The sequence below is a fragment of the Lipophrys pholis genome (genome assembly GCF_963383615.2).
Source record: "Lipophrys pholis genome assembly, chromosome: 2".
Classification (NCBI taxonomy): Eukaryota; Metazoa; Chordata; class Actinopteri; order Blenniiformes; family Blenniidae; genus Lipophrys; species Lipophrys pholis.
The window spans coordinates 9,415,218-9,439,641 of NC_137636.1; the positions used below are offsets into that span (position 1 = coordinate 9,415,218).

The 24,424-nt window shown below is 39.2% G+C and overlaps 1 protein-coding gene across 1 annotated transcript in view; it reads left to right on the plus strand.

Moving 5' to 3' along the window:
- Positions 1-24,424, plus strand: part of LOC308126859 (protein diaphanous homolog 3-like) — a 161,005-nt gene that overhangs the window by 82,945 nt on the left and 53,636 nt on the right. The window contains exons 23-25 of the mRNA XM_080491547.1: positions 1,139-1,298; positions 5,570-5,726; positions 13,090-13,225. Coding sequence (XP_080347673.1) covers positions 1,139-1,298; positions 5,570-5,726; positions 13,090-13,225 — 453 coding nt within the window. The remainder of the gene's footprint in view (positions 1-1,138; positions 1,299-5,569; positions 5,727-13,089; positions 13,226-24,424) is intronic.

The window sequence follows — 24,424 nt, forward strand, 5'->3', positions numbered from 1 at the left end:
ACTGACAACAAAATGAGAAAAAAACCACTTGCCTTTTCCTCTCAGCCGGCTGATTGCAAGCGAGTGAATTTTGTGTGTACGTTCAACGCCTTAACATCAGCGAGAAAAACATGCCTCTAAACTTTCAAATTAAGATGAATTGATCAACTTCTTAGAATACCTTGAGTGAAAATGTCTCCATGAACGTAGGTGCGTCCCAGATGAGACGCACAGAACAGTATGTTGCCATCAGGAAGTGAAGTTTATAACGGAAATTCAGTGAGAAGCTTAAGTGCATTGAAGTTCTTTGCCTATTTTTTTTTTTTTTTTCTTAAAGCGTGAATTAGGTTCAAGGGAAATTTGAAACTACTTAAAATTAAGCAGCTTATGCCTTTTTGTCAAGCAGGGTCTAATCTGAGTAATTTAAGCCATCTGCTGTATTCAGAGACTAGCTTAAAGTGTCAGCCATGACCAACTTAACAGGAAGTTGGGCTCCGCGTTCCCCTGCTCTCTCACCTGCATGACCCGTACACCTGTTGACAAGACCAAAGTCAACGGATGAGAGGCGTATTAAGATTTTTTTTTTTAAACTTCAACAGCCATCTTCATACCTCAAGGTTGCAGTTACTGTTTGTGTCTCATGCTCCGTCTGTACCACTGAGAAGCCATGTGCGCCATGTGAGCAAACGGCAATCATTTGCTGTCACCACAATGTATGTGACAGAAAGGGCATTGCGTTTTTATATGAATCTAATAGTCTGCAGCACGCATGGACACGAGGTAAACAGAATAATAAAAAGCCTATGTATTGAGCATGCTCTTCAGTCACTGTTTGTATTTTTTCAGTCATTGTTCATTCCCATGGTGTTTCTGGCACAGTGTGAACCCATAATAAGCCTGCTTTGCAATTGAACTGCCTCTCTTTCACTTTCCCTGTTATTTATTTATTTCTTTGCGTGCTGTCTTTTTCCAGATCCTCCCAGAACTTCAAAATAATAATGCATTTGATTGTACCTGTACTCAAGTTGTCCTGTCTCTCGTGCTTTCTTCGAATATCCTTGACACATGGACGTGTTTCTGTGTACTTTTATGAACGTATGCCTGTCTGAAAATAGTGTGTGTGTGTGTGCGTGTGTGTGTGTGTGTGTGTGTGTGTCAGTATCTGCAGAGAATCTGGAAAAGAGCCTCAGGCAGATGGAGAGGCAGCTGCTGCAGCTGGAGAGAGACCTGGAGACTTTCTCCTCCCCCGATGACCCCAACGACATGTTCCTCAAAAAAATGGCTATATCCTTTTCATATATATGCTCATGCTCACTGATGTAGTTAATTTTACTGTGGGTTTACTGTAATGAGTCAAACAGAAAACTGTTTACATAAAGAAGTTAAATGTTTACTTTCATAACTGTGGTGCTCCAAACACAGACTGAATTTCCATAGCCGAACAAGGCCAATCCTCTCATTTTAATTTGGTCAAATAAATCCAAACAACTTTCATCATTAAATTAAACATATGTGGTATAACCTGAGAGGCTCTTCAGCTTTTATCCCTTCAACTTTGCTCGGCAGAGATTTTCATTTGAGCTGATCAACATCTGAGAGCGGCCAGTGTTCTGCGTCTTGCTTAAATCCAGAATCTCTTGCTGACAGTAGAGTTGAAGCACACCATCTTCTGTTTTCAATTCTAAAGCTCTGATCACTGGATCAGCGTCTCCAATTGGCTATTCCGCTTGAGTTCTTATTGCTGTGTGAAACAAAAAATATTGTGATTTAAAAGGTAAATACCACTCTGCTATTCATTCCAGTTTTTCCTCCCTTGGCTGCGCTAACCCTTGACACGCCTGTAAAGAAACTATATGCACCCAAAAAAGCAAAACATCAAGAATATGCAGATCTCCTGTTTATCACCCCAGAGCTTCTTTCTATTGTTTCTATTGTTATTCTTATTGAGTGGAGCCCGATGCTGATTTTTGGAGCAGAATAGTTAGTTTTAAGTGTACTTAAAACTGAATAAGTTTTCCGAATCGGCAAGAATAGTTAGAGAGCGAGGATAAAAACACCTGACAGTATAAGATAGTGACAGGATGCCAGTGTGTCAGTCATTGTGTATCCCTCAAGACAAAAAAATAAGTTATTTATTATTTTTAATTAGACTGTCATTTTATATTACCTAAACCTCTAAGGTATAGCTAAACAAACTCAATTTCTTGATGTCAATTGACCGCCTGTTTGCGATGTCTCCCTTTGTTGCTGACAGCTGTCTATATTTGTCTGACAGCAGTGTAAATTATTTAATGCCTTGTGAGGTTGTTCCACTGGATCAGGTTGACAGGCATGTCTCAGGCCAGGTGTGTGTGTAAGTGTGTGTTCAATAATACACCCTGCACCTTGCCTCCTTCATGTAGTTTTGATCAATAGCCCAGGGGCTGGGGCACTGATGGCTTGTGCAGGAGTAGTTAGCAGACAACTTGAGTGCAACATAGAGGTTCACCGAGAATGGATTTGACAGCTCTGTCTTTTGTTGCTCAAGCTTCTTTTTTTTTTTAAATTTTTTTTATAGCTTTTCAATTCCTTGCAGTCACAGCGTGTCTAAGCGCTGATTAAAAACTTGAGGTTTAAAGCACTTAGTAAGTAAAAATGATAAAAGAGGTGAAGTACTGCGTCCATGGGTAACTACACAGAGGTTCTGATCGTCGGAGTGGAGTACTATTGAAAACTAAATATCAGGCAGATATACACACGCTCACTGGTTTCAACTCTGCAATAACAAATATTTCACTCAGCTTTTGTGATTCCTGCTGCTCAGTTGCATTCACCCCAAAGCCATCCATATGTGAAGTACACACTCCATACTGCGTTTATGGTTTTGGTACTTTCATTCATCCCACAGTTTAAGGTCCTCCAGCTCTGTGAGATACTTTTGCTGAAATGGCAGAAGACAGAAGTTTTTATTTGGAATCCTATTGACGGACACAGCTTGGATATGAGTTCTGAGCATTTTAAGATATGGTGTTATGTAAACATTCATGTGGCTCAGTTTGATGCAGTACTTACCTCCTGTCTACTGTCAAATTGTTTTCTCTCGCATGCATTAAATAACTTTTTTTGTTAAAACAGTAGCAAAAATATATATTACCCTCCACTTCTATATTCATTCATTAACTTAATTCTTCTACCAATATATCCATAAATGTGTTTTCTTGTCAGTATTAGTCATCTGTGTTTGTATAAGTGAATTATTTAGACTTCACTCAAGTACATGGAGTATCCTGCATGTTGAATATACTCCCAATCATCTCTGGCATAACACACGAAACAGTCCTGTCAGAGACAAATACACAATATGCACTTTTTTTTATTCTTGTGTTTTATAAAATTGACCCATATCAGTTCAGTTTGTGTCAGATTACAATAGTGAGGTGATTCAAAATACAGACAAACTCCCATGTGAATGATGGTAATATTTCTCTTTAAGCAACAGTGAAGTTAAGGAAAGAGGGTTTTTACTTTGGTGACATCTTCTTCAGAGCGTCTTCTGATGTGTGATAACGTGTTGTTATTATGGTAAAAACCAAATTTTTCACTTAAAAAGTATACGCTATCCTTAAGTAAGAAACAACAAAATGAACATAATTCATCTAAACAATTTTAAAGTGTTTGTGCCGTGAGATATATTTCTTCACAATATTTTCTGTTTTGACTTTTAAGTGATATAACTGCAGTTAGCTTTTTTCACATTTAAAATAATTATTTTACATATATTTGTAGAATATACACATAATACATATTTTGTATATTTTGCAACATTACTAAAGGCACACGCCAAACATAATAAACGTAGGATGCAACAGTGGTGACACTTAAAACAAAAAAGAAAACTGTTGCATCCTGCCTCACTTAGTGGTAAAACAAGACTGGGAGGAGAATGAAGACAGTGAGGATAAAATATAAATATGGAACGGGGGAAGGGGGAGATACTTGAGAATGAGCTGCAGTGCAACATTGCTTTTTCCTGGTAAAGGAAAGAAGCCTACAGAGGCGTAACAACACGAGGATGGAAATTTCACACTTCGCGATACTTATCAACCACAGTTCTCAGCGGTGTCTTTCTTTTTCTTTTTCTCTTGCTTTCCATCACCTGTTCAGACTTTCTGCATGTATTCCAACACAAGCGTTTGGCTTGGAAAGATACAGTATTACTGACATATCAATTTGGGGGGGGAAGTGCCTATTGAACAGAATTTACCCAGCTGTGAATAGGTAGTCTTATCCACAGCCAGATTCAACTGAGGCCAAACCTCAAATAGGTCCATCAATTGAGCTCTAATGAAGGGGCATGATAGGAACCAGAGAGGCTGCCCACACACTTGAGTGGTGCTGCACACATGCAGACACTGTTGCCTCTTATCTGCCACCAGTGTAACAATCATTAGTGAGACTGATTAGAAGGATGCATAATTTTCTGGGAAATTATGCACTGATTTTGAAATTACAGAAAAAAAAGAAGAAGGAAAAAAAGAAATTGCTCCCAATGTGCATCGCAGGCTGTAATAGCAAATAGCTTGCAACGTTAAGAAGGGGCAGACGGTGACGTGCTCTAAAAAACCAAATTAATTAACTTTGCAAATTCATGGTTTCTGGTTTCTTTTTTGTGTGATGTGTGTGTGTGTGTGTGTTTGTGTGAATGAGATGACATACAGCTGACGTCCTCGCGGTACTATATGCCCTGGTGGTTGAGGTGATGTGTTGTTGTGCTTTCACTTTAACCTTCACTTCAGTCTAACACACACACACACACACACCTCTCCAGTTCATGTTGACACAACTATTACCCGTTTGTCCCTGTGTCCTCACAGAAGGACTTTCCACCTATACCAGAGTGGTACTTTGCACCAAAACTAACTGTTATGGCAAACTAAAAGTATTACAAGGTTATTCAGATTGAAGCAGAGTTTGCAGTATTCTCTAGCTCTGTGCGTGTTGAGCTATATCAGTCTGCAGCGAGAGCCAGATCTTGATTATCTTCCTTTAGCTTTTTTAGATGCAAAGGGATATTGCCTGGAAATTCTAAACAGACACGTTTACAGGAGCCCATCATAAACAGGTTGCTGGATTTGCAATGAGCACATGTCATTACCTTCTGATATGTCGTTTTCCCTAGTTAGTTATTGTCTTGGCTCTCGAATGACACGCAAGTCAAAAAAGTGAACTTTGAGTTAATTAAAACTTTGTGGTGCTCCACAGTGAAGGGAGCACTGCGGCATTAGATGCTTTGTTTTCAGAGCATAACACATTCTTTTAGATTTTTATTTTGTTCATGTTTTCTGTCTTCACTTGGCATGACAGACACATGCACACTTTGCCAGCAGCTAGACTTGGGTCACAATGCTGCCGGCTGTTGGAGTTGTACACACTCAGTGGTCGTAACCCGACAATGTCACAGGCTCATAATGCCACCGACTGACCTCAAGCTTCAGGTCCTATCCCATAAGGGTTGAATAGGCGTCTTCAATGGGAAGTAAGTATTTCCATCAGCATTTCACCAATGTGATACTTGATTGGTTTTCCTTGACCGCAACCTCCACAACTTCAGTAAAGTTTCCCGGGAGCAGTATGATAAACTGGTAACCATGCACAGCAATATGGAGACGTTGTATCAAAACCTGCTGGAGTACTTTGCTGTTGATCCCAAGAAGACCTCAGTGGATGAGCTGCTTACTGACCTCAGCAACTTCCGTTCCATGTTCAGTGTAAGTACAAAATCCTCTATACTTACACACACAAAAAGTACTTTATAAACAACTGATTAAGTGTTCCTGTAAATGCATAAAAATGATCTTGGTTTTTTTTTTGGGGGGGGGGGGGAATTGGTAGAAATTTTTAATCAAAGAGAGAGTAGTCCAATGTCATGTTACTTGCAGTGTGATGTTGATAAAGGCTCATTTATAATTTTATCTTAAGTAGTCAGTTGTTTCATGAGGCTATAGGCTTATCTCTTAAAAACAACTAAATCTTTAAGCACAACTGAGATAGCTGAATAGTTATTGCGGATGTGAACTAGATCACTTAGTTCATCCCAACACCCTCGTTTTGCTAAAGCATGGGCGGATGAATGCATTCAGTGTATGTTCATCCATCAAAAGTTCAAACTTCAGTGGAATGTTGGGTTCTATTTGCATATTTTCCAACACTAACAACAAAAAGTAAGGACACTTTGATTCTTTGCAGCAATGTGTGTAAATTCCAAATTGGAATTGATTGTAACAGGGAACTACAAATGTCTGTCATTGACAGAAACGTGTTTAATGCTAGACTCAGCTCAGCTGCTCATCCCCCAAATGCATGTTCCTTGCCTATAAGGAACCATTTGAAATGGAAAGGATCAAGCTTTCAGATTTTCCAGTGGATTAAGATTTATTGCCCAGAAGCTTTGTTACAGCAGAGAAATAATTTGCCAAACAGAACTTTTCCTACAAATTTGTACGGTTTATTTGTAGTACAAGACTGCATTTATTCACAAATGTTCGAAAGCAAAAAAAAAAAAAAAGCTAGTGTTTTGTGATGGCTTTGGGAAGAGCCACAGTAATTCTCTTGGTGCCCAGTGGCGTAATACATCGCAGTGCACAGCCAAGTCTGTGTAGTCCAGTCTCACCCAGATATTTATGTCATCGCTGAGCTCCGTGGCCTTATCAGTCTGCTGCTACTGTGAGCTCTGGAGCTGCAGAGACCCACAGTGTTTAATCAGCAGGATTAGTGGCACAGGCCACTGGGCGCAACAGATAATAGTAGCTAATTAGCCTACTAAAGTTCATGCCCTGCCCCCAACTTAACATTTACCACACACACACAAATGGATTTCATGCCTCTTTGCTTTTTTTTTTTTTTTTCTTTCTTTCCCCTGCATAGTTATTAGTTATGTTTTAGGTCTTCTTTACAGGAAAGCTGTGTCTTTACATTGATGTGTTTTTTTGTGTGAAGAGTAGCAGTCTTATATTTTTAATGTCTTTTGAATTGACGACTTTTTCATGAAACCTGAAAATTGGGTGTCTCCATGATGATATTTTTACAGATTTTTTTTTTTCTGGTCATATGTATTATATTATAAACAGGTTGCGAAGAGAAATAAATAAATAAATAAAAATAAATAGGTTGTTTTAAACATACTGCAGTACAACATTTCCAAATGGTCCAAAGTCCAAGATTTTATTTAGTCTAGCTAAAGTTTGATCTCCAAGTAGTTATCGAATGGCGTTATGGATAAGTGTAACAAAATTATGTTTTATTTCCACAGTTTTTTCTTTCAGTAGACTAACAGAAATTCTAGATGATTCAGGGTGAACGAAAACCAACAACCTGTTTTCTCAAGGTTGTAAAGTGTTCCTGAGAATGTGATATGGTGACACAATACAATAATGACCAAAAGGCCTTGCCTAAATGTCAGAGACAAATAGGATTAGTTTCCCCTCTCATTCTATCGTAATATTATAATAATGGGCACTAAAAGAGATTTTGAAGTGACTTTTGTGATTTGTTGACTGAAGACATGTCGCCATTATTTATTTTCTCTGATCTAAATCATGGGCGTGATCGACCTGCTGTCCCTGCACGCACGCACGCACGCACGCACACACACACACATTTTATAAGTGATTGCAGAAGGAGGGTCCTTCTAGCCATATTTGAATTTAAAATGATATACAGTTGCTCTTTAATTACTATATTGGTATTTAAAAATGAAAAAAATATCAAATGCAGGCATAGATTTATATAGAAAACAAACAAAAAAAGAACTTGATTTTGAGACATAAGACACCTTTGTTTGTTTGCAATTAGTGGGTGAGTCTGCTGTTGACTCCTGGTTGTGAGAATGCAGGATGTGTGACCTTTACAATTGTTGATTTTCTTCAACATGTGAGATTCAATGTCTAAAAAAGCCCACATATGTATACCTTGCTGTAAGCTGGATGAAACAGTTGAACGGATTGCCAGTTCATTATTTATTGAGGATTACAGTGTTGCTTTGCCCCTTTTCTCCTTTCTATTTACTACGATTTAGATCTGAAAACTGAGCTGTCACACAACTTGATACGCTGCCCACTGTATGTGGCATCTGAGACTGAAGCTACACTTGCACAGTGTTTACAGTGTTTCAAAGACACAGCCTAGAAAGAAAAAAAACTATCCCAGGTGTATTGTTTTCAGTCTGGCTTTTTTATGTTATTGATCCCAGGCCTTCCCTGTACTGTGATCTTTAGCCACAACCCGAATCACACTGTGGTATGTTTGGACATAATGCAGAGCTCGAGTGCACCTTGCAAAATTAATGTATCCCATACAATGCAAAGAAAGAAACATGCTGTGTGTATAAAAAAAAATAAAAAATGCTTTACATAACAGGAACTGTTGCTTTTATGGAAAACTCATGGCTGAGGTTTGAATTTTTGTCATACCTCCTATGTTGTAACCAAACATAACAGCTAATGCTTGTGCCACTGAAAGGTGGACAAGCCAAGTGTTATAAAGACTAGCATTATATGGTCCCAATTCCCAAGGTACCTATTTATTCCCCTGTGATAGGTCAAGGCGTAAGCAGCTTACACCCTCAGCAATTCGTTCAAATGGTCACATCACGCTGACATATCTTGGGAAAAGCCAAGGCTAGGTCAATGAACGCAGGCTTACAGTAAATCTCAGCATCGTAACCTCTCGGTCAAATCTGTGTCAGCATTTACCCTGCTGTGCCAAGGCCCATGCTAATAGGTGTGTACTGTCTCTAGACCACTGCCCAAGGCGAGCTGAGCCTTGAACTGTGTGTATCTCGCACGCATAATATGTGTGCGTGTGCATGTTTGTTTGTGTTTGTGCACGGCATCTGGTCGTGGTGATTTTATGTTATCGGAAAAGCTCCTTATTTATTTATTTTTTTTCCCCACACATCCAGACGTACACACAGAGAAACATACACACTTGTGCACACACATACAGCATGTTCAGTCACCCGTAGGAAGGAGACCCAGGGCGAGGCCGCGCATCTGACAGGAATCCAATTGAGCGTGTCTAATGGCGGACATCCAGGAGAGGCGGAGGGCGAAGCAGACCTGTAGTGATGAAGGAGAGCGGAGGGCAATTTCCTCAGAGAGAGCTGCGTCTCTCTCTCTCTCTCTCTCTCTCTCTCTCTCTCTCTCTGGCTCTCTCTCGCTCTCTCTCTCTCGCTTGCAAATCTCGATATTCCAGTAAAATCTAATGTTTTGCTGTCAAATGACAATAATCATATAGGTGTCATCTTTCAAGATTTTCTCACTATTTCTTTCTAAATCTGTTGATATAAACTTCCTTTTTTAAAAAAACATTTTTAGTGTGCTTGCTATCGTGGTTGAAGATAAATCTCCTGCATGTTCCTAAAAATTAGCCACTGTATTAATTCAATTGAAATCTTCTTGATCCTGTCTTTTCCTGTTTTTGTGAGGTTTAAGGGTAATTTTTCCTTTCATACATACATCCAAAGTTAAATTTCATTAAAGAAATGTCAGTTTGACTCAGGGTATATTAAAAGGGGTCTGGGTTTAGGGTGGAAAGAACACTGTTTGATCGCTGTGATATGACAAGTTGTCCTTTTCACTTTGATAATTAAATTTGACTTTTTAATGGGAGTACTGCTGGATCACCATAAAAAAGGAAAGAGCACTAGTTTTTAGGGAGTTCACATTCAACGTCAATCATGGTGCAACCTGAAATCATATAATTGTTCCTTTCAGAAAATATATTTTGTGTGGGAAGCCTTGTTCCGCTCTTCTTCCTCCTTGTTTCTTCCCCTAATTTACTCGATTGGATGCCATTAAGAATGTAGTCGTTTGTGATTCATTGGTTGCCATGAGCAACCCACCGTCATTCCATCAAATCAAAGTTAATTTTGTGAAGTAGTTGGTTTCATTTAAAAATAGTTTTAAAAAGAGCTCTCTGAATAGCTTCAGTCTCAGTCATTTGGCATTCATCTTCACCCTCTCGCTTTCTTCAATGCTCTTTTCTCCTCTGATGAGTGCGGCTCAGTGGGCTTATGGGAATACCAGTTATGTTAGATGCTATTGTCCCTTTCGCAGTCTACTATCATGTAAATGCACTCAATAATCCATATTGTCAAAATACAACCGTGTTAAAACATTTAGTCTATTACATAGAAATACTTATAGTTATCATTTACAAATTATCCAGCTAGTGACAAACCAGTATGGTAAATCCTACTTCTGATCGCCGATAACACAAAGTAAACCAATCAATTGTTCACTCATAACTATGAACAAAAAGAAATAGAGTGATTCTGCCATTTCTTTATTTCTTTATTTTTAAATTTCCTTCATGTTTGTATGGTAAAACTAATTTGATTTACTTCAGTGTAGCAGCCCCACGATACATGCTTACAAAGTAGCTGAGAGTGTGGCAGTTCCAAATAGGATATTGGCTGATTAAATCCTTGGCTTTCACTCACACTTTGCTTTGTTAAACCTTTCACGTGTTTCCCTTCTCTAGGGATCTTCACAAACACATTTTGCCAATAGCAAATGTGTTGTCTTCCTTCTCAGTTCTAAAAATGTCCACAGTGATGTGACATATGTGGCCAAGCACAACACTTGGAAGAATCGTCTCTCTGTGGGGAAGCAATCTACTGTATTGCACAGGAAAGAAATCCTGCTGCCACCTACTATTTCGAACATCACTGCTTTGCTTGCAGTCACAGGCCTACAGCGAGTAATGGTGGCTAACCTACCTGCAGTACTAAGTAAAATAAATAATAAATAGGATTAAAGTACCAAAGGTGGGTGGAGAAAAGTATTTTACTTTGAAGTATAAAATTCTTCATTCTCTCAATCCTGATCAATCATCCCTTTTGCTGGAAAGTGATACTCTGACATGAGGCTGCCACTACAATACTTGAAATGCCAGTTGATTTGACAGTGTTTACTAGTTATTGTATCTGAAACTCCCATCCGTCTGTTCATCATCTTATTTTGGGACGCAAGGTGCTGGAGCCAATCATAGCTGACTATGTGTAAAGGCAGTGTACATCCAGGACAGACGGCCAGTAAATCAGTGTAAATACTGTCCATTTAGAATAACCAATTAACTTAAATTCTGTGGGGTTTTTTTTGACTGTGGGAGGAAAGTTGATTAAGTAATTTTTGGATTAATTAATACCAAAAAGAGAAACAAATGGACCCAGACTCTTCTAAATGTGATTTACGAGTTACCGAATTGCAATAATGTCTTGAGAATATATTAATAACCCAGAAAAGGGGTTAAGGGGATTGTATTGAATTCATAATTTAGTGGCAATATATTTAGGCACTCATGTTCATAGCTGGCTTTAGGGAACACGGGATTTGAGCACAAAGAGCAATCAAGCTTTGTCACGATGTGAGTCCTGTATACTGTTACACCTCTATTTGTAATTTTGTAGTGTTTATTCAAGTTGCCATTGCTCTGTATTTTAAGTAGCTGTTGGTGTTGGACTTCACTGAACTGTTTAGACTTGTAGTAGACTATATAATTTTCATCAAAGGTCACTTGTAGACTGAAATAATAAGAGGCTGCCACTCGACCTCAATGAGTGACCGCCCCTCTTTAGTGTGCCACTGTCGTACGTCATACCCGACAGTCCTTGCGCTGTGTGTTTCTGTCCACATCGTGTCATGTTGGTTTGGCATTTCCATTCTTCCGCTGACCTGCCAGTCAAGCCGGGCTGTGTGAATAAAGGAGGAGGAGAGGAGTTAAGAGGGAGGAGATGGGTGTTTGATGAAAGCCCAGACTCGCCGACGTTAAGTGACTGGCTATTGATCAGGATGACAATCATGCTAGCACTCTATTAAATCATATGCAGCCTGTCCCTTGGCTGGAGCATTATTGAGCTATTGACATCATCATAGGCGTTCCACAAAAGGAATTGTAGTGCCTGTATCCATTACAGGCTGATGTACAATTGATACTACACCCAAAGACTGATCTATCAGCGAGACCGACAATAAATGGTTGCCAAGACAACTTTTAAAGTTCAATACATTGGATTCTTCACACATAGAGACACCCCAAAGACCTAAGAACCAGTACTGATGTTGATAAATACCCACTACTTTTGCGTCCTTGTTTGTTTGTTTTTGAAGCCCATAGTGATTGTTTAAAGTTGCACATTAACATTGCATCCGTTCCACCGCAACGCAAATTCCAAAATGGACACATCGTCCATCCATCTCGCCTGTTGTTTGTGTTGGCTTGTGTTTATTTTGGTTGTGATGAAGACACACAATTACAAATGCCACTAAAGCAGATCCTGGGCATTTTCTTCAAAAGAGTTTTATGTGCAGTTTGGTTTGCTTCATCTAACAGTGAAGGCTGAGTTAAAACTTCAGCTTGATTTGAAAGATTCAGGCAGTGCACAAAACCCTTTTCTATATCCCCGTTCTGATTGTGATTCAAGTATTTGCCCTGATGCACTTTTTACAGGACAGATAGTTAATGGCAGATGAGCCCGTACACATTTGAAGGTTCTTATGAAAATATTACATAAGACATCCTTTCTTTGGCACCACAACTGGGCTTTCCAGAATTTATTGTGTGGAGTTAGTTCGCCATTAGTTCAAGTCATGACTGTAAGTTTAATATATTAATCTAGTTCTATTATCCTCCTTAAAAAAAAAGAATATTGCTGTATTGTTATTAGCGTTTAAATGTATGCTTGATTTTTGTACCACAAGTGTCCAGCTTCTTTATGATATTTGGCATTTAATAATTTCAGCTGCCAATCTTTTCACCCACACAGCATTACATGTGAACAGCTCTCACCATCTACTACACTGCCAGTTTCATGAAAGGACAAAGTTCACGCATTATCCACCAGGTGATGCTGAAACGGTCTTCCTGACCTTAACTCACACCTTAGAAACATCTCCTGAGTTTAATGGTGCCTGATAATGATGTCTGTTGGGTTTGACAGCAGCCTTTGATTTTGACAGGCTCCACACTACTATAATTAACCCCACTTAGCAATCCGTCATGTCTTCTCTTGTTCTCTATCTTTTTGCCACTTTTTTAACCCCCCCTCTTTCTTTCTCTCTCTCCCCACAGCAAGCATTGAAGGAGAACTTCAGGCGGCGGGACTTAGAGGAGAAACAGAGGAAGGCACGGGCAGCAAAGGAGAAGGCAGAGCGTGAAAAACAGGAGAGACAGCAGAAAAAAAGAAGGTTGCTGGAAGTCAATGCAGGTAGATTTTCTTTGCTTGCTAACTTGCATAGATAAACTGTTTACGGAGAAGTGTGCAGTAATCAATTTTTGGTCTAACCATTTAAGAGATTATTCAAAGACAACGACTCATTTATCAAACAAAGGAGACTTATTTTAATGATTATGCAATTCACGATATTTTTCAAATAACATAAATCCACTTTTACCGAAAAGCCTTTTGTGCTTGTTTTGATGGATGGAGTTATGAAAGAAATTATAGAAATACCCAACGTATTCATTGCTGGAGCATAATGTACATCTTTATATTTCCCGTGAAGATTAACATTCAGGTTACATCACTTCTGTCAAAATTATAGTCTTTGCTCGTGTTATTTCTTGTCCATTAACCTATCAAATGTACCTGACAGGTATGAAAAGCATACAGAATTATATGAGTCACGTACCACACTTTAATACAGTTTATGCTCCGTTATTTATTGGTTTCCTTCAATCTATGGACAGTCCATCAAGGTAAGATCACTGATGTGTGCAACTCTGCAGATTTTAACTTCATATTTCAGTAAAATAATTCACTTGTTATTGAGTTTAGGACACAAAGTCCGCTTAAAATACTTGACTTTTAATTTGGATCTACTGGTTGGATGACAGAATTTGTCACTTAAACTTAAACAATGGGGCACAAAGTCTTTCTCCTTTTGGGCCATCATCCCAATTTGACCCCGGTCTTCCACATTAAAGGTCAAAACTTAATCCAACATGCTACCATACCATGTAAAAACACAAACATTCTTAAATGGGAAGAACTGAAGTCAGTCAGTTTTTCAAAAATTATCTTAATACGGCATTTATTAAAGAAACATATAAACATGTTATAAATGTTTTTCAGGCTAAACTAAATCAAGTCAAACCGTTGCTTAACTTTCAGCGTTGATTTGAATTTATTGTTCAAGACAGCAGGATGTTAAGACAGTAAATCATATGAAAAAAATATGCAAAAAGAAAATGGTCATATGTGATTCGACTCTCGCCCATAGTTAGCTGAAATTTTCTCCAGCACCCTGTGACCCCGAATGTTATTAAGCAATATTGAAGATGGATGGATGGATGAACTTTATCGATTTACTAAATCTGATTCTTTCTAGCCAGTTTTGCCAGGCTCAAATCCTTGGTTTGAATTATCTCCTTGCAGGAATTGTTCCTCTAACATTTAGTGAGGCCCAGCTAATGAAAACATTAATAAAAAGAGGCTGTCTTTTCCTACTTTCTTTTTAAGTGAACAAGAATGTTGAGAATCAGAAATGGTATTATCAAAATCCATCAATTCCGAAGGTATGCGGGGTAATCAGCAGAGAGCCTGTATCGAGATTATCCTCATTTCAAAAATATCCTAATGTTGTCAAAAAGATTGTCATAAAGCTGTTAAGATGCTTTCTGGACATGGAGTTAAAAAATGAAGATAAGTCTCTAAAGATTGGTGTTAATTGTGGAGGAAAAACACATTGAGGGACTTTCAAACTCAGGTGGAACAGTCTGGAGTGGTGCTTGCAGGCCGTTTCATTCACTGCACACCAATCGAAGTACAGCTCTGTGGAAAAAGGCCAAGGAGGACACCATGACTGAAATCCAGGCACAAAATTATGTTTTGCAAAAACCTTCATAGATTCCTTCCAAGACCATGTACAATGGGCACTTTTTTTTTGTGAATCAACTCATTTATTGGAGAGAAAGTTATATTTATAGTCCACCCTATCTACTCTCAAACTTAAAGTTAATGTGAATCATTGTATCTATTCTCCAAGGTATATTGGAGAGAAGTGCATTCCACTGTGTCAAACAATCTAGTTTAAGGTGAAGGTCTTCAGCTAATCAATAGGTCATTGACTCAAACCACTCAACTAGAAGGAAATGGCTTATTTTTTAACCTATTCAACATGTCATGAACAAAATTCAATTGGAAACCTTGGGAGAGTTTATGACTGCAATTGCAGAAAGGGCCCAGCAAACTCATGAACTTGAATGCATGAAAGAAGCTCCTGCAGACAGGTCCCAGAATCCCTTTGTTGAATAGGAGGCATGTTTTTAAGCTGTCATGGCTGCGAAAGATTCTGGAACCAAATATTATTGAGGGGTGGCAACAGTTGTCGTTTTGCTGATCTGTGACAGTCAAAATTCACACGTCTTCAGCTGCTTCTGTTCCAGATGCAACCAACGTGAGGCAAATGGCTGTTGGTGGCAGTGTTGCTGCTAAAGATGCAGTTTCGTGGTTGGACCATATATCTAAATAGCTACACAATATGTAGCTATTGCTGGAGGTTTTATGGAGTTTCAGGACCATGATTTGATATTTGAATTGACCCACACTTGTGTCCGTGTCATTTGAGTGAGACCAGTCAGTACCATCTATACAAATAGGAGGTTTTTCCCTCTTTGTGTAATGTTGTCATGTAAACATTTTGCAGCTGTTTAGGCCTCTTCGATGCATCTGACTATATTGATCTAGTGCTTTTCCCAAATAACCCTACATGTTGTCCCCCTCCACTATGGCATAGCTTGAGCGATATCTCTATTTACTGCACAGCTCTAAAGAAGGCACAATCTACCTTATGCCAGGGAATCTGCCTCGAACAGCCAGTTGTTTTTTTTTTGTTTTTTTTGTTCAACAGTGTTGCCTCCAGCCCCACTTCCAATGCCAAAGCCAAGATTGGCAGAACAGTTAAGCTTGGCAGTCCGTGCATTGAACCAGCATCTATAGTGAACATGACTTTGCCAGCCACACTAGCACTTCTGTAGATGTTAGAGTGCAAGACCACAACCAGCATGGTGTGTCCAGGCCTAAGTACTACTCTGGGGGTGCTATCTAGCCAAACCAAGGCCACTCTTGGCAAAAACATAATATAAACCACTCCCTTTTCACATTTCTCTGATTTGAATAGCTTTCAGTCGTCCCCAGTTACCATAAATTGCCTGAAATTTTACAGTTCTGGCTCACCCACTCAAAGGGTTGTGTCAATTCAAAATTAAAAGCAACTTCCATGGACAGGCAGTGCCCGGTGCAATATTCCAGCCGAATGTAACCTATTGCATCTTACCTTGTCTTGTTGTGATTTTAATAATATCAAGAATTGTTTGTATTGCACCTACACCGGGGAAACTCAACATCAATACATAAGTTATTTGGCTATGGTTCAGTTGGTAAAAGTGGATTTCCTCTCAATTGGAAGATTTCATGTTTGATATGTTCATATGTCGAACGGTCCTTGAGCAAGACACTGAATCCCAAACTGCTCTCAATGGGTGGACTGAGCACAAAAACGATAATTACAGCATCGTTATATCAGAATGCTTCTTTATGGAAAACCTGTGGAGGTATTGGGTTAAATCGATGCAAAACAATTAAAAGAAATACTGAAAAGGAGACCTGGTTTCATTTTTTAAGAGAGCTGTGGCTTGAGAAGAAATTCAACTTGTAGCAAGAATGGCTTGAAGTTGAGTATCTTATGCGTCTTGGACAGAGGAAATCAAAATCCAGACTACAATCAAATGAAGAATTAGTTTTTTACTAAGTAGGCCCAAAACAATTTGAAAAGAATGATGAAAATCCCCTCCATCCAAACAATGACAACCTAAATAAATCACAAAGGTTTAGTACCTGCTTTTGATTATTGCATTGAAGAGGGGGCAGAGTTGGTTAACAATTTGATTTTGAACCTAATTCACATCAGTTGATTTTCACTTTTAGATTACGTTTCTGTTCATTTCTGACAGAATAATTGCAGCATATCTGACTGGCTTCAGCATTGTAAACCAATAAAACGGACTTCAGTATTCTTTACTGGCACAGAACACTCTGTGTCCTCATGTGAATTTGAATAATTGATGACTCAGATTGACAACTTGGAGGGCCCCCCACCCCCCTTTATGTGTGTGTTTGTGTGGTTTGGGTAGTGTTGCTCTGCAAACTTTTCTGAAAAGTAGTTCAAATGTAGGAAAACCATACGAATGAACCTGGGCCAAATTTTTGTCAGAAAGGCTTATACAAATGTGCCTGGAGCTGGAAATTTATTTAGATATGCTCAATTTAAGATAAAGCTAAAGGCAAACTTGGTGACATCTCTAAGAAGTAAGGTTTTTGGCAAAACACACACACACACACACACACACACACACACACACACACACACACACACACAGATTGTTCAAATGAAATGAATATGTTACAGAGAATTTTTGCTCCCGACTCACGGCAGGATTTACTCGCTCACTCTCATATGCTCTCTCTCACTCTCGTCTGTCTCTCAGCCTATTTATTAACTAAAGAGCTTTCTCTTTGTTTGTCGGGGAGGATTGTCCTCAATGGAGATTTTCTGTGTAATCATCTGATTATCCATCAATTCCCTAAAAAGCCCCAGAGAGACTCTGTATCCACATTATGCTGAAGGGCACGGCAATGAGACAGGGGAAGGGAAGTGGGGGGGGGGGGGGGTTTCTGGAGAAATTGATCAAAATAAATTTTAGCTTTTTACCTGCTGCAGGTATTTGGTTTTAGCTTCAGTCGCTAATATGTTCATGAAGCATGAGGTTGTACTATTATCTTCCTCTTTTTCCTCCACCTTTTCTTTTTTCTTTTTTTTTTTATACCCGTCAGAGATTAGGCTCCAACCCCCCCCCCCCCCCCCCCCCCCCACATCATATGCAGCCTTGTTTTGCCATTGGTTGTTTCTGGCAGTTCCAGAGAACAGAAGCGTCAGCTTGCATCCATTTGCATAGAACCCTATGGAGATTGAAATTCAGATTGAATAGGTGTTTTTTTCCCTTCTCCTTCTCCTCTAGCTGTGCCTGGCTTGTGTATGACAAATCTGTTGCATTAACTCCCAGGGTAGGCCGAGAGCAGGAATGTTTGTGAAGCGACAAATTACACATCAGAGTTTTATTTAACATTCCCTACATGGCTACAAGCGATGAACTATTAAGACATCAAATAGAAGAACGGCGAGAGATGCAACTCTGCATGCAAAGATGCTAAATGCATCGGAGGACCATGGAAAAAAGAGTGATGAAAGAAAATTGGTGGAGAAATAGGAGTTTGTCTGAAAATATGTACATTTTCGTGAGAGATTTTTTACACTGATGCTGTAGGTGAAGGTTGAGGTTCTGAGCCATGCATTGGTTATACAGTAGCGCTCACATGGTTCGCACTTGATTCCCTACTGTTGTTTTTATTTTCACTGTCGTTATTGGATCACTGGCTGCAAGGAACCCAGAGTTCTATGCATGAAATTTTTGTTCTATGTGTGAGAGCCGTGTGATTATCTTCACATCATTGTCAGTTGAAATTCATGTAGGACGCAGAGATGGACTCCTGACACTTGTTTATACAAGGACATTCAGAATGCCTCGTCTTGTTTACCAGACTGCAATTGAACGGTAGTTGCTGACATCTGCATCACGTCATACACTGACATGTTTGTCTCATGTCATTTTTACACGCCACTATGACATGCTGCGGACCAACGCTGACTGCTTTCCATCCTTGATTGTAGAAAATATGTTATTTTAATCACAAACGAAAAACTGCCTTAAGTGATCAAGGCTGAAAGATTTCTTTCTCCAACGGTCATATTTCCTCTAAATATCGCAAACTGCGTCCCTGATCTTTGCAGTCTAGTGCAGAGGTCTGCAACCTGCGGCTCAGGACCCGCTTGTGGTTCTTTGACACTTCTGTAGTGGCTCCCGGAGGCTTTCACTAAATTATAACTTAATAAACAATTTAGCTTGATTTTATTATCTTTACACACCAGAGTCATTCTTAAATTGACTATCTCTTGGATGAAAAAAAGCTTTTCACAAAAGGCAAAATAACTAAAATAGGAAAAAAATGCTAAAAATACGAGAATTTAAAAAAAGAAAAAAAAGAAAACTGCCAAACTGTGTAGAAAAGAGATCTAATCTTTAAATTAGATAACATGTACGTCCTTTCTTTCTGTGGCCATATGAGTCTATAACTCCTTCATGGAAATAGTGTTTGCTGTGCCTTTAGTTCATTTCATCAAGTCTGTGCTAATATTAGTCACCGCTAATTATTTTAGTCACCCTGTACATATAAATATTTAAAATTACTTATTTGATTTTGATCCGGTCTTATTTGATATTCAACTTTCTTTCTATTTATTCTCTGAGGAGCTGTGCTTGAATAAATTCCTTAATATTTTGTAATTATTGACATTAGTACAAAATGTCAAAAATGCACGAAAAGAATTACGAAACTTCTAAAATCAGATACTGAAATGGCTGAAAATGTAATCGAAATGTTTACCAATCCTAAATTCTATTTAAAACATCAGAAATGCAACATACAGTGTGTTTATAATCTGTGTTAGCCTCATTTTAAAGATTCAACATTTTTTGCGGCTCCAGTTGACTTTGATTTGGTGGAAAATCAGAAAAGTGACTCTTTTGGTCATAAAGGTAGCAGACCCCTGGTCTCGTGCAAGAATGAGTTTATGTATAATAATGTAGCATGCATACACACTAATTGAGTTTCTTTTGTTAATGCTCACATGCAAAGAACAAACTTATGAGAAGTGTGAATGGTAGTACTAGTTTCATTTTGGTATACTCCCACAGTTTAAGTAACCTATCCAAAAACACTGCAGTAGTACTGCAATTAACTCGGCTGCTTCTTTCAACGGCCTCAAAACAGAGGGCACACATGAACATGACCAAAGCAGTACACTGGTGTCATTTATCTACAGTACTCAAACAGAGCCAATTTATCCTTAAAATCACCTTCACAGTAGGTTTTGGAAAATTATTTCTGCACGGCCCACAGTTTTGTTTAAGGTTTAAAAAAAGAAAAAAATACACATGTGGAGCTCTTTTGTCTGAACCAAATTAAAGATTTTCAATATTAAAGTCAGGCAAAACTTGTGCTTTTTCCCTCTTGAATTAAATTTTAACAGCAATTATCAGTTTTTTTCCCTCCCTTTCTTGTTTTTTTACTTTGTAACCTACTTAGATCAAGTCAGAACCCCGAGTGGGAGTCCTGAGCCTCCCGGAGAGAAACCATCCTAATGAGCTGCCATTCTCTTTATGTCTATTTATTGTGTTTTCTGTCACCAAGACACCACTGCTAATACATGGAAGTTTTATTTAATCTTACTTTTCTTCACCTAACACCATTGAAAGGGTGCTCAGAAATGAGTTGCTTGAATAATGTATAGCTCGTTATGATATATGGTACACTTTGTACATCCTTAAACACCATTTAGTGAAAGCCTTCATTTCTTCAGCTCAAAGTCTCAGTAAAGTCCAACAGCACCCATTCAAGGGAGAGAAAGTGGGCTGACCAACTTTATTGCACCATTTGTCTTCTAAGAGTTCAGGGGTACACAGTGGTGGGCCTGCATTCATTGTACTCAGGCATGTCATTTAGTCTCCTTAGCTTTTCCATCCCAACCCAATTGACCCGGTTTCTAGCCTGGCTCCGGCCCACCTCTGCTACACACTGCCACCACTGGGTCATTGTCCTGATGATAAGTGCCACATCCTGTTGAGTGAAGAGGTGGGAGACATTTAGTCTGGGTCTGAATAGAGGGTGGACATCGGCACACAGACAGGCCGCTTGTCCAGACAATGGGAAATGCCACTGTGAACAGGCCCTGATTAAATAGATGGTGATTGAAGTTTCACTTCAGACAGGAGGATAACTATAGCTTTTCCCCAGAGGTGGAGGTTCATTGTAGTCTTGATTCTACTCCCGGAGTTTGTTCTTTTGTTTTGTGGTAGAGTAAACATCTTTTTTTTTCTTTTTTTTTATTTCCTCGTTAACCTGACCTTTACTCTTGTAGTACATCTACATTTGCACTCCAAACTATACATTTTCACACTTGTTCGGTCTCCCGTCTAAAGTGGGAGGGCTGTTAAATATGACACATCTTATTACAGCTTGTTCGCTTCTACGTTCTTAATGTGGGAAATGTATCGGCATTGTGAAAAAAGCTGCGAAGGTCAAGGTGGGCCCCATTCTTTAAATGGACATCAAGTGAAGTCTCGACTGGCTTCCAAGAAAGTCCTCAATGCTGAGGTATAGCAACTATCTGCGAGCACATTGCACACCTGTCATAGGAGCTCTAAATTCCAGACAGCACAATCAGAAAAGTCACACAAATTGTGCACATCAAAGCACCAATCAGTGGCTCCGTGGTTGGAGCTGGATACCACTCTCAACTGTCCCGTCCTTCTCACCAGTCTTTATTCTCTTGCCACATTCCCCTCAACGCCAGCCTTCACATGCTGAATGACTGTTTCAAGCCCATTTCACAGCTGCTAGCTTGACTAATATTCTGCTGCCATGTGTTTCTCTGCCATTACTGTCTATGTGACACGTCTGTGATCTCTCCAAGTTTGGGAGCATGTGGGTGTGAGTTTATAAATATGTGTTATAGTTTTTCAGTGTTCGGAAGCACCTCTTGTCTAAATTCTTTAAAGGATTTTTCTGTCTGGGTCGCTCTGAATTGCTTTTGATTGATGTGTAAAATTGGACTGTTTTTGCTCCCATATATTCCTGAGGCGGGAGATCTGAGTGGGTTTCGTTTTTCCTCTCCTCCTGAGGCACACAAAACGTTTCATGTTCTTGTGGGTTGGAGTCAAACGGAGTACTACACATGAAGGCACACACTGCAGGTTGCAATAGATTGATCTGCTCCTCTCTGCTTGTTTTCTGAGCGCTTTTGGTCCTCTCCTATGTGTGTTGTGGTGAGCGTGAAGCTTGGCGCCTGTGATGAATTGCCATAGCAGTGAAGACAAATTTGGACGTTGAGGAGCGTTGGTTTTGCTCCGAGTTTTTTGCTGCCTCTCTGCTTCGTGTAATGATGAAGAACCGGGCCCGTATCAGGCAGGGGAGGAGTGCAACTGTTGCAAATGAAAAGCAGACGAACGCATGCACACATTGGAGCAGGCAGACATGAAAGCGAGTCGACATACATCCACTGCGAGCGCGGTATGTATCCAGGTTTTTAGTGTGAGCGTCACTTTAGCATCACCTTCTACAATGGAGACCCTCTAAAATCAGAAGCACGTGGAGCAGGAATGTAGTCACTGCAAGACAGGAGAATCAAATGTTGGTTTGAACGCCCCTGAGTACGTCCGATGATTTCTTCCGTACAGTATTTCTTGTCTCAGAATCTCTGACATTTGATAAGAGCCGTCCAATCTGGTTGAATAGGATCAAAATCCACTGTACACGTTTACTTAATAAAATGTAGCCTCATCAATGTTTTGTCACCTATTATAATAATCATTCATGTTCAGGTTTTTTTTTTTTAAGTTGTACATTCACACACAAGTCATATACGTTGAGATGGTGTATTTGTTCTATAATAGTCTGCTCCTTAAACACCTTTTACGTCCAACGCCAGCCACACTCTTTCAGTCTTTTAGTCTCATAGTAGAATGAATCAATATAGTAGGCTGAAATTTGACCAAAATAATGTTGTGTGGTCATTCTGTCTTCAGGTTTGTTTGTTTTGTTGTTTGTTTTTTTTAAACATAAATGAAGTAAAAAATTATGAAAATGTAAATGCATAAATTATATTAATAATATGTCAACATAAATGCCATGTTTTTTCATTTTTTGTGAGGGTGAAAGTCCTAGTCTGAAATTTGCACCTGTGAGCAGTGGAAAGTCGGATTTTCTCTCCTTTTATCTGTGATATTAGCATTATTTCAATTGTTGTTTTCACAAATACTCATCAATAGCCCCCCCCCCCTCCCAACACACACACAGTGAGAGCTGTGCAAACACCTCTTTGTTTGACACTGCAATAAAAACTGTATGCTCCATTTAGAAATGATTTATAGCACAGTTGTTTTATTAGATTGGATTAGCCAATAAACTTCAAAGTTGGTGCATTTGATTGTAGAAACAATTACATTTGGGATGCTCCTCAGGCTCAGTCTACCCTAGTCAAGGGCAACCTTCTGGTTATATACACTGTTCCTTTAAACCGGTGCCTCCTCTCAAGCCATTTCCCCTACTTTGCTGGGCAGCATCAGGGACAATATCACCTATAAGTGATGTTTCACAAAAAGAAACCTGTGTGCGTTTTAAGAAGTGAAGACGGTTGGTCAAGCAGAGGTCCTGGGTAGTGTCACACGGGTCAAATGCGAGTAATAGACATTTATAAATATTTTATTTCTTTTCTTTTCGGCATGTTATTGCTCCAGAGGGAATTTTCAGGTCAAAATCAAAGAGTAAGAGAACTGCACGCAACCTTAATCAGACCAATGTCCTCTTCACCTTTAGTAAATCAGTGGTGGGACTTGGCAGTCACGCCATGCCTGAGTGTGCACCTTGGCTCATATTTGAAGCCAAAAACGTTTAACGAGATTTTTTCGGATTTCATACTTAAACATACCAAACTTATACATGTTAAAATACACTGCACTGTTGAATTGCGTAAGCCTTTTGCCTTCATACTATTTGTTGCATGTACATGGCTGTACATGGCAGTGTTCGGATGGAAAGTTTTTAATGCTTCTCGCATAACTTTTGTACTTTATTTTTTAAATGTATTTTCAACAATGAGCAATCGCATCACATGTTCCTGCCAGTGGAATAAGACATGTGAATAGCCTTCAGCATTTGCAAAATTCAAATGCTAAAGTCCCAAATGACCCGGGTTAAGTGGCACACAGCTGTTAACATTTTCAAGGTAGCTGACAAAAACTTAAAATCTGAAGGCAACTCCGAAGCAACTTAGAAAATGAAACACCTACGCTCATCCAGTCGCATTTGCATGACAAGCAGAGTATACACTTTTTATTGAAGGTGTGCGTTGTCCCTGAACATCCCTACATCGTATATCTGCTGGCTATTTCACGGCTGTTTTCACTGCGTATCTCTGGTCAAGTCTGTCATTCCGCTTCAGGTGGCGCGGCAAGGTTATCCCAGCTCCATCAACACCAAACCGCATTCAAACGTCTTACATGAGCATTACTTTTGACTATATATATATATATATATATATCGACCATACATCTGCATATTTAAAGTTGCTTTGCATCAACAATCCAAACAAAAAGTTAAATATGTGTTTTCCGTCAAGCCTTGTAAATATTGAGAACGATGCTCGCAGGTTGGATTGTCTCTTGTAGTTTTTAAAATTACACTATAAAGTGAGGCGCATTATGGAACCAAATAACAGGACTGCAAACATCA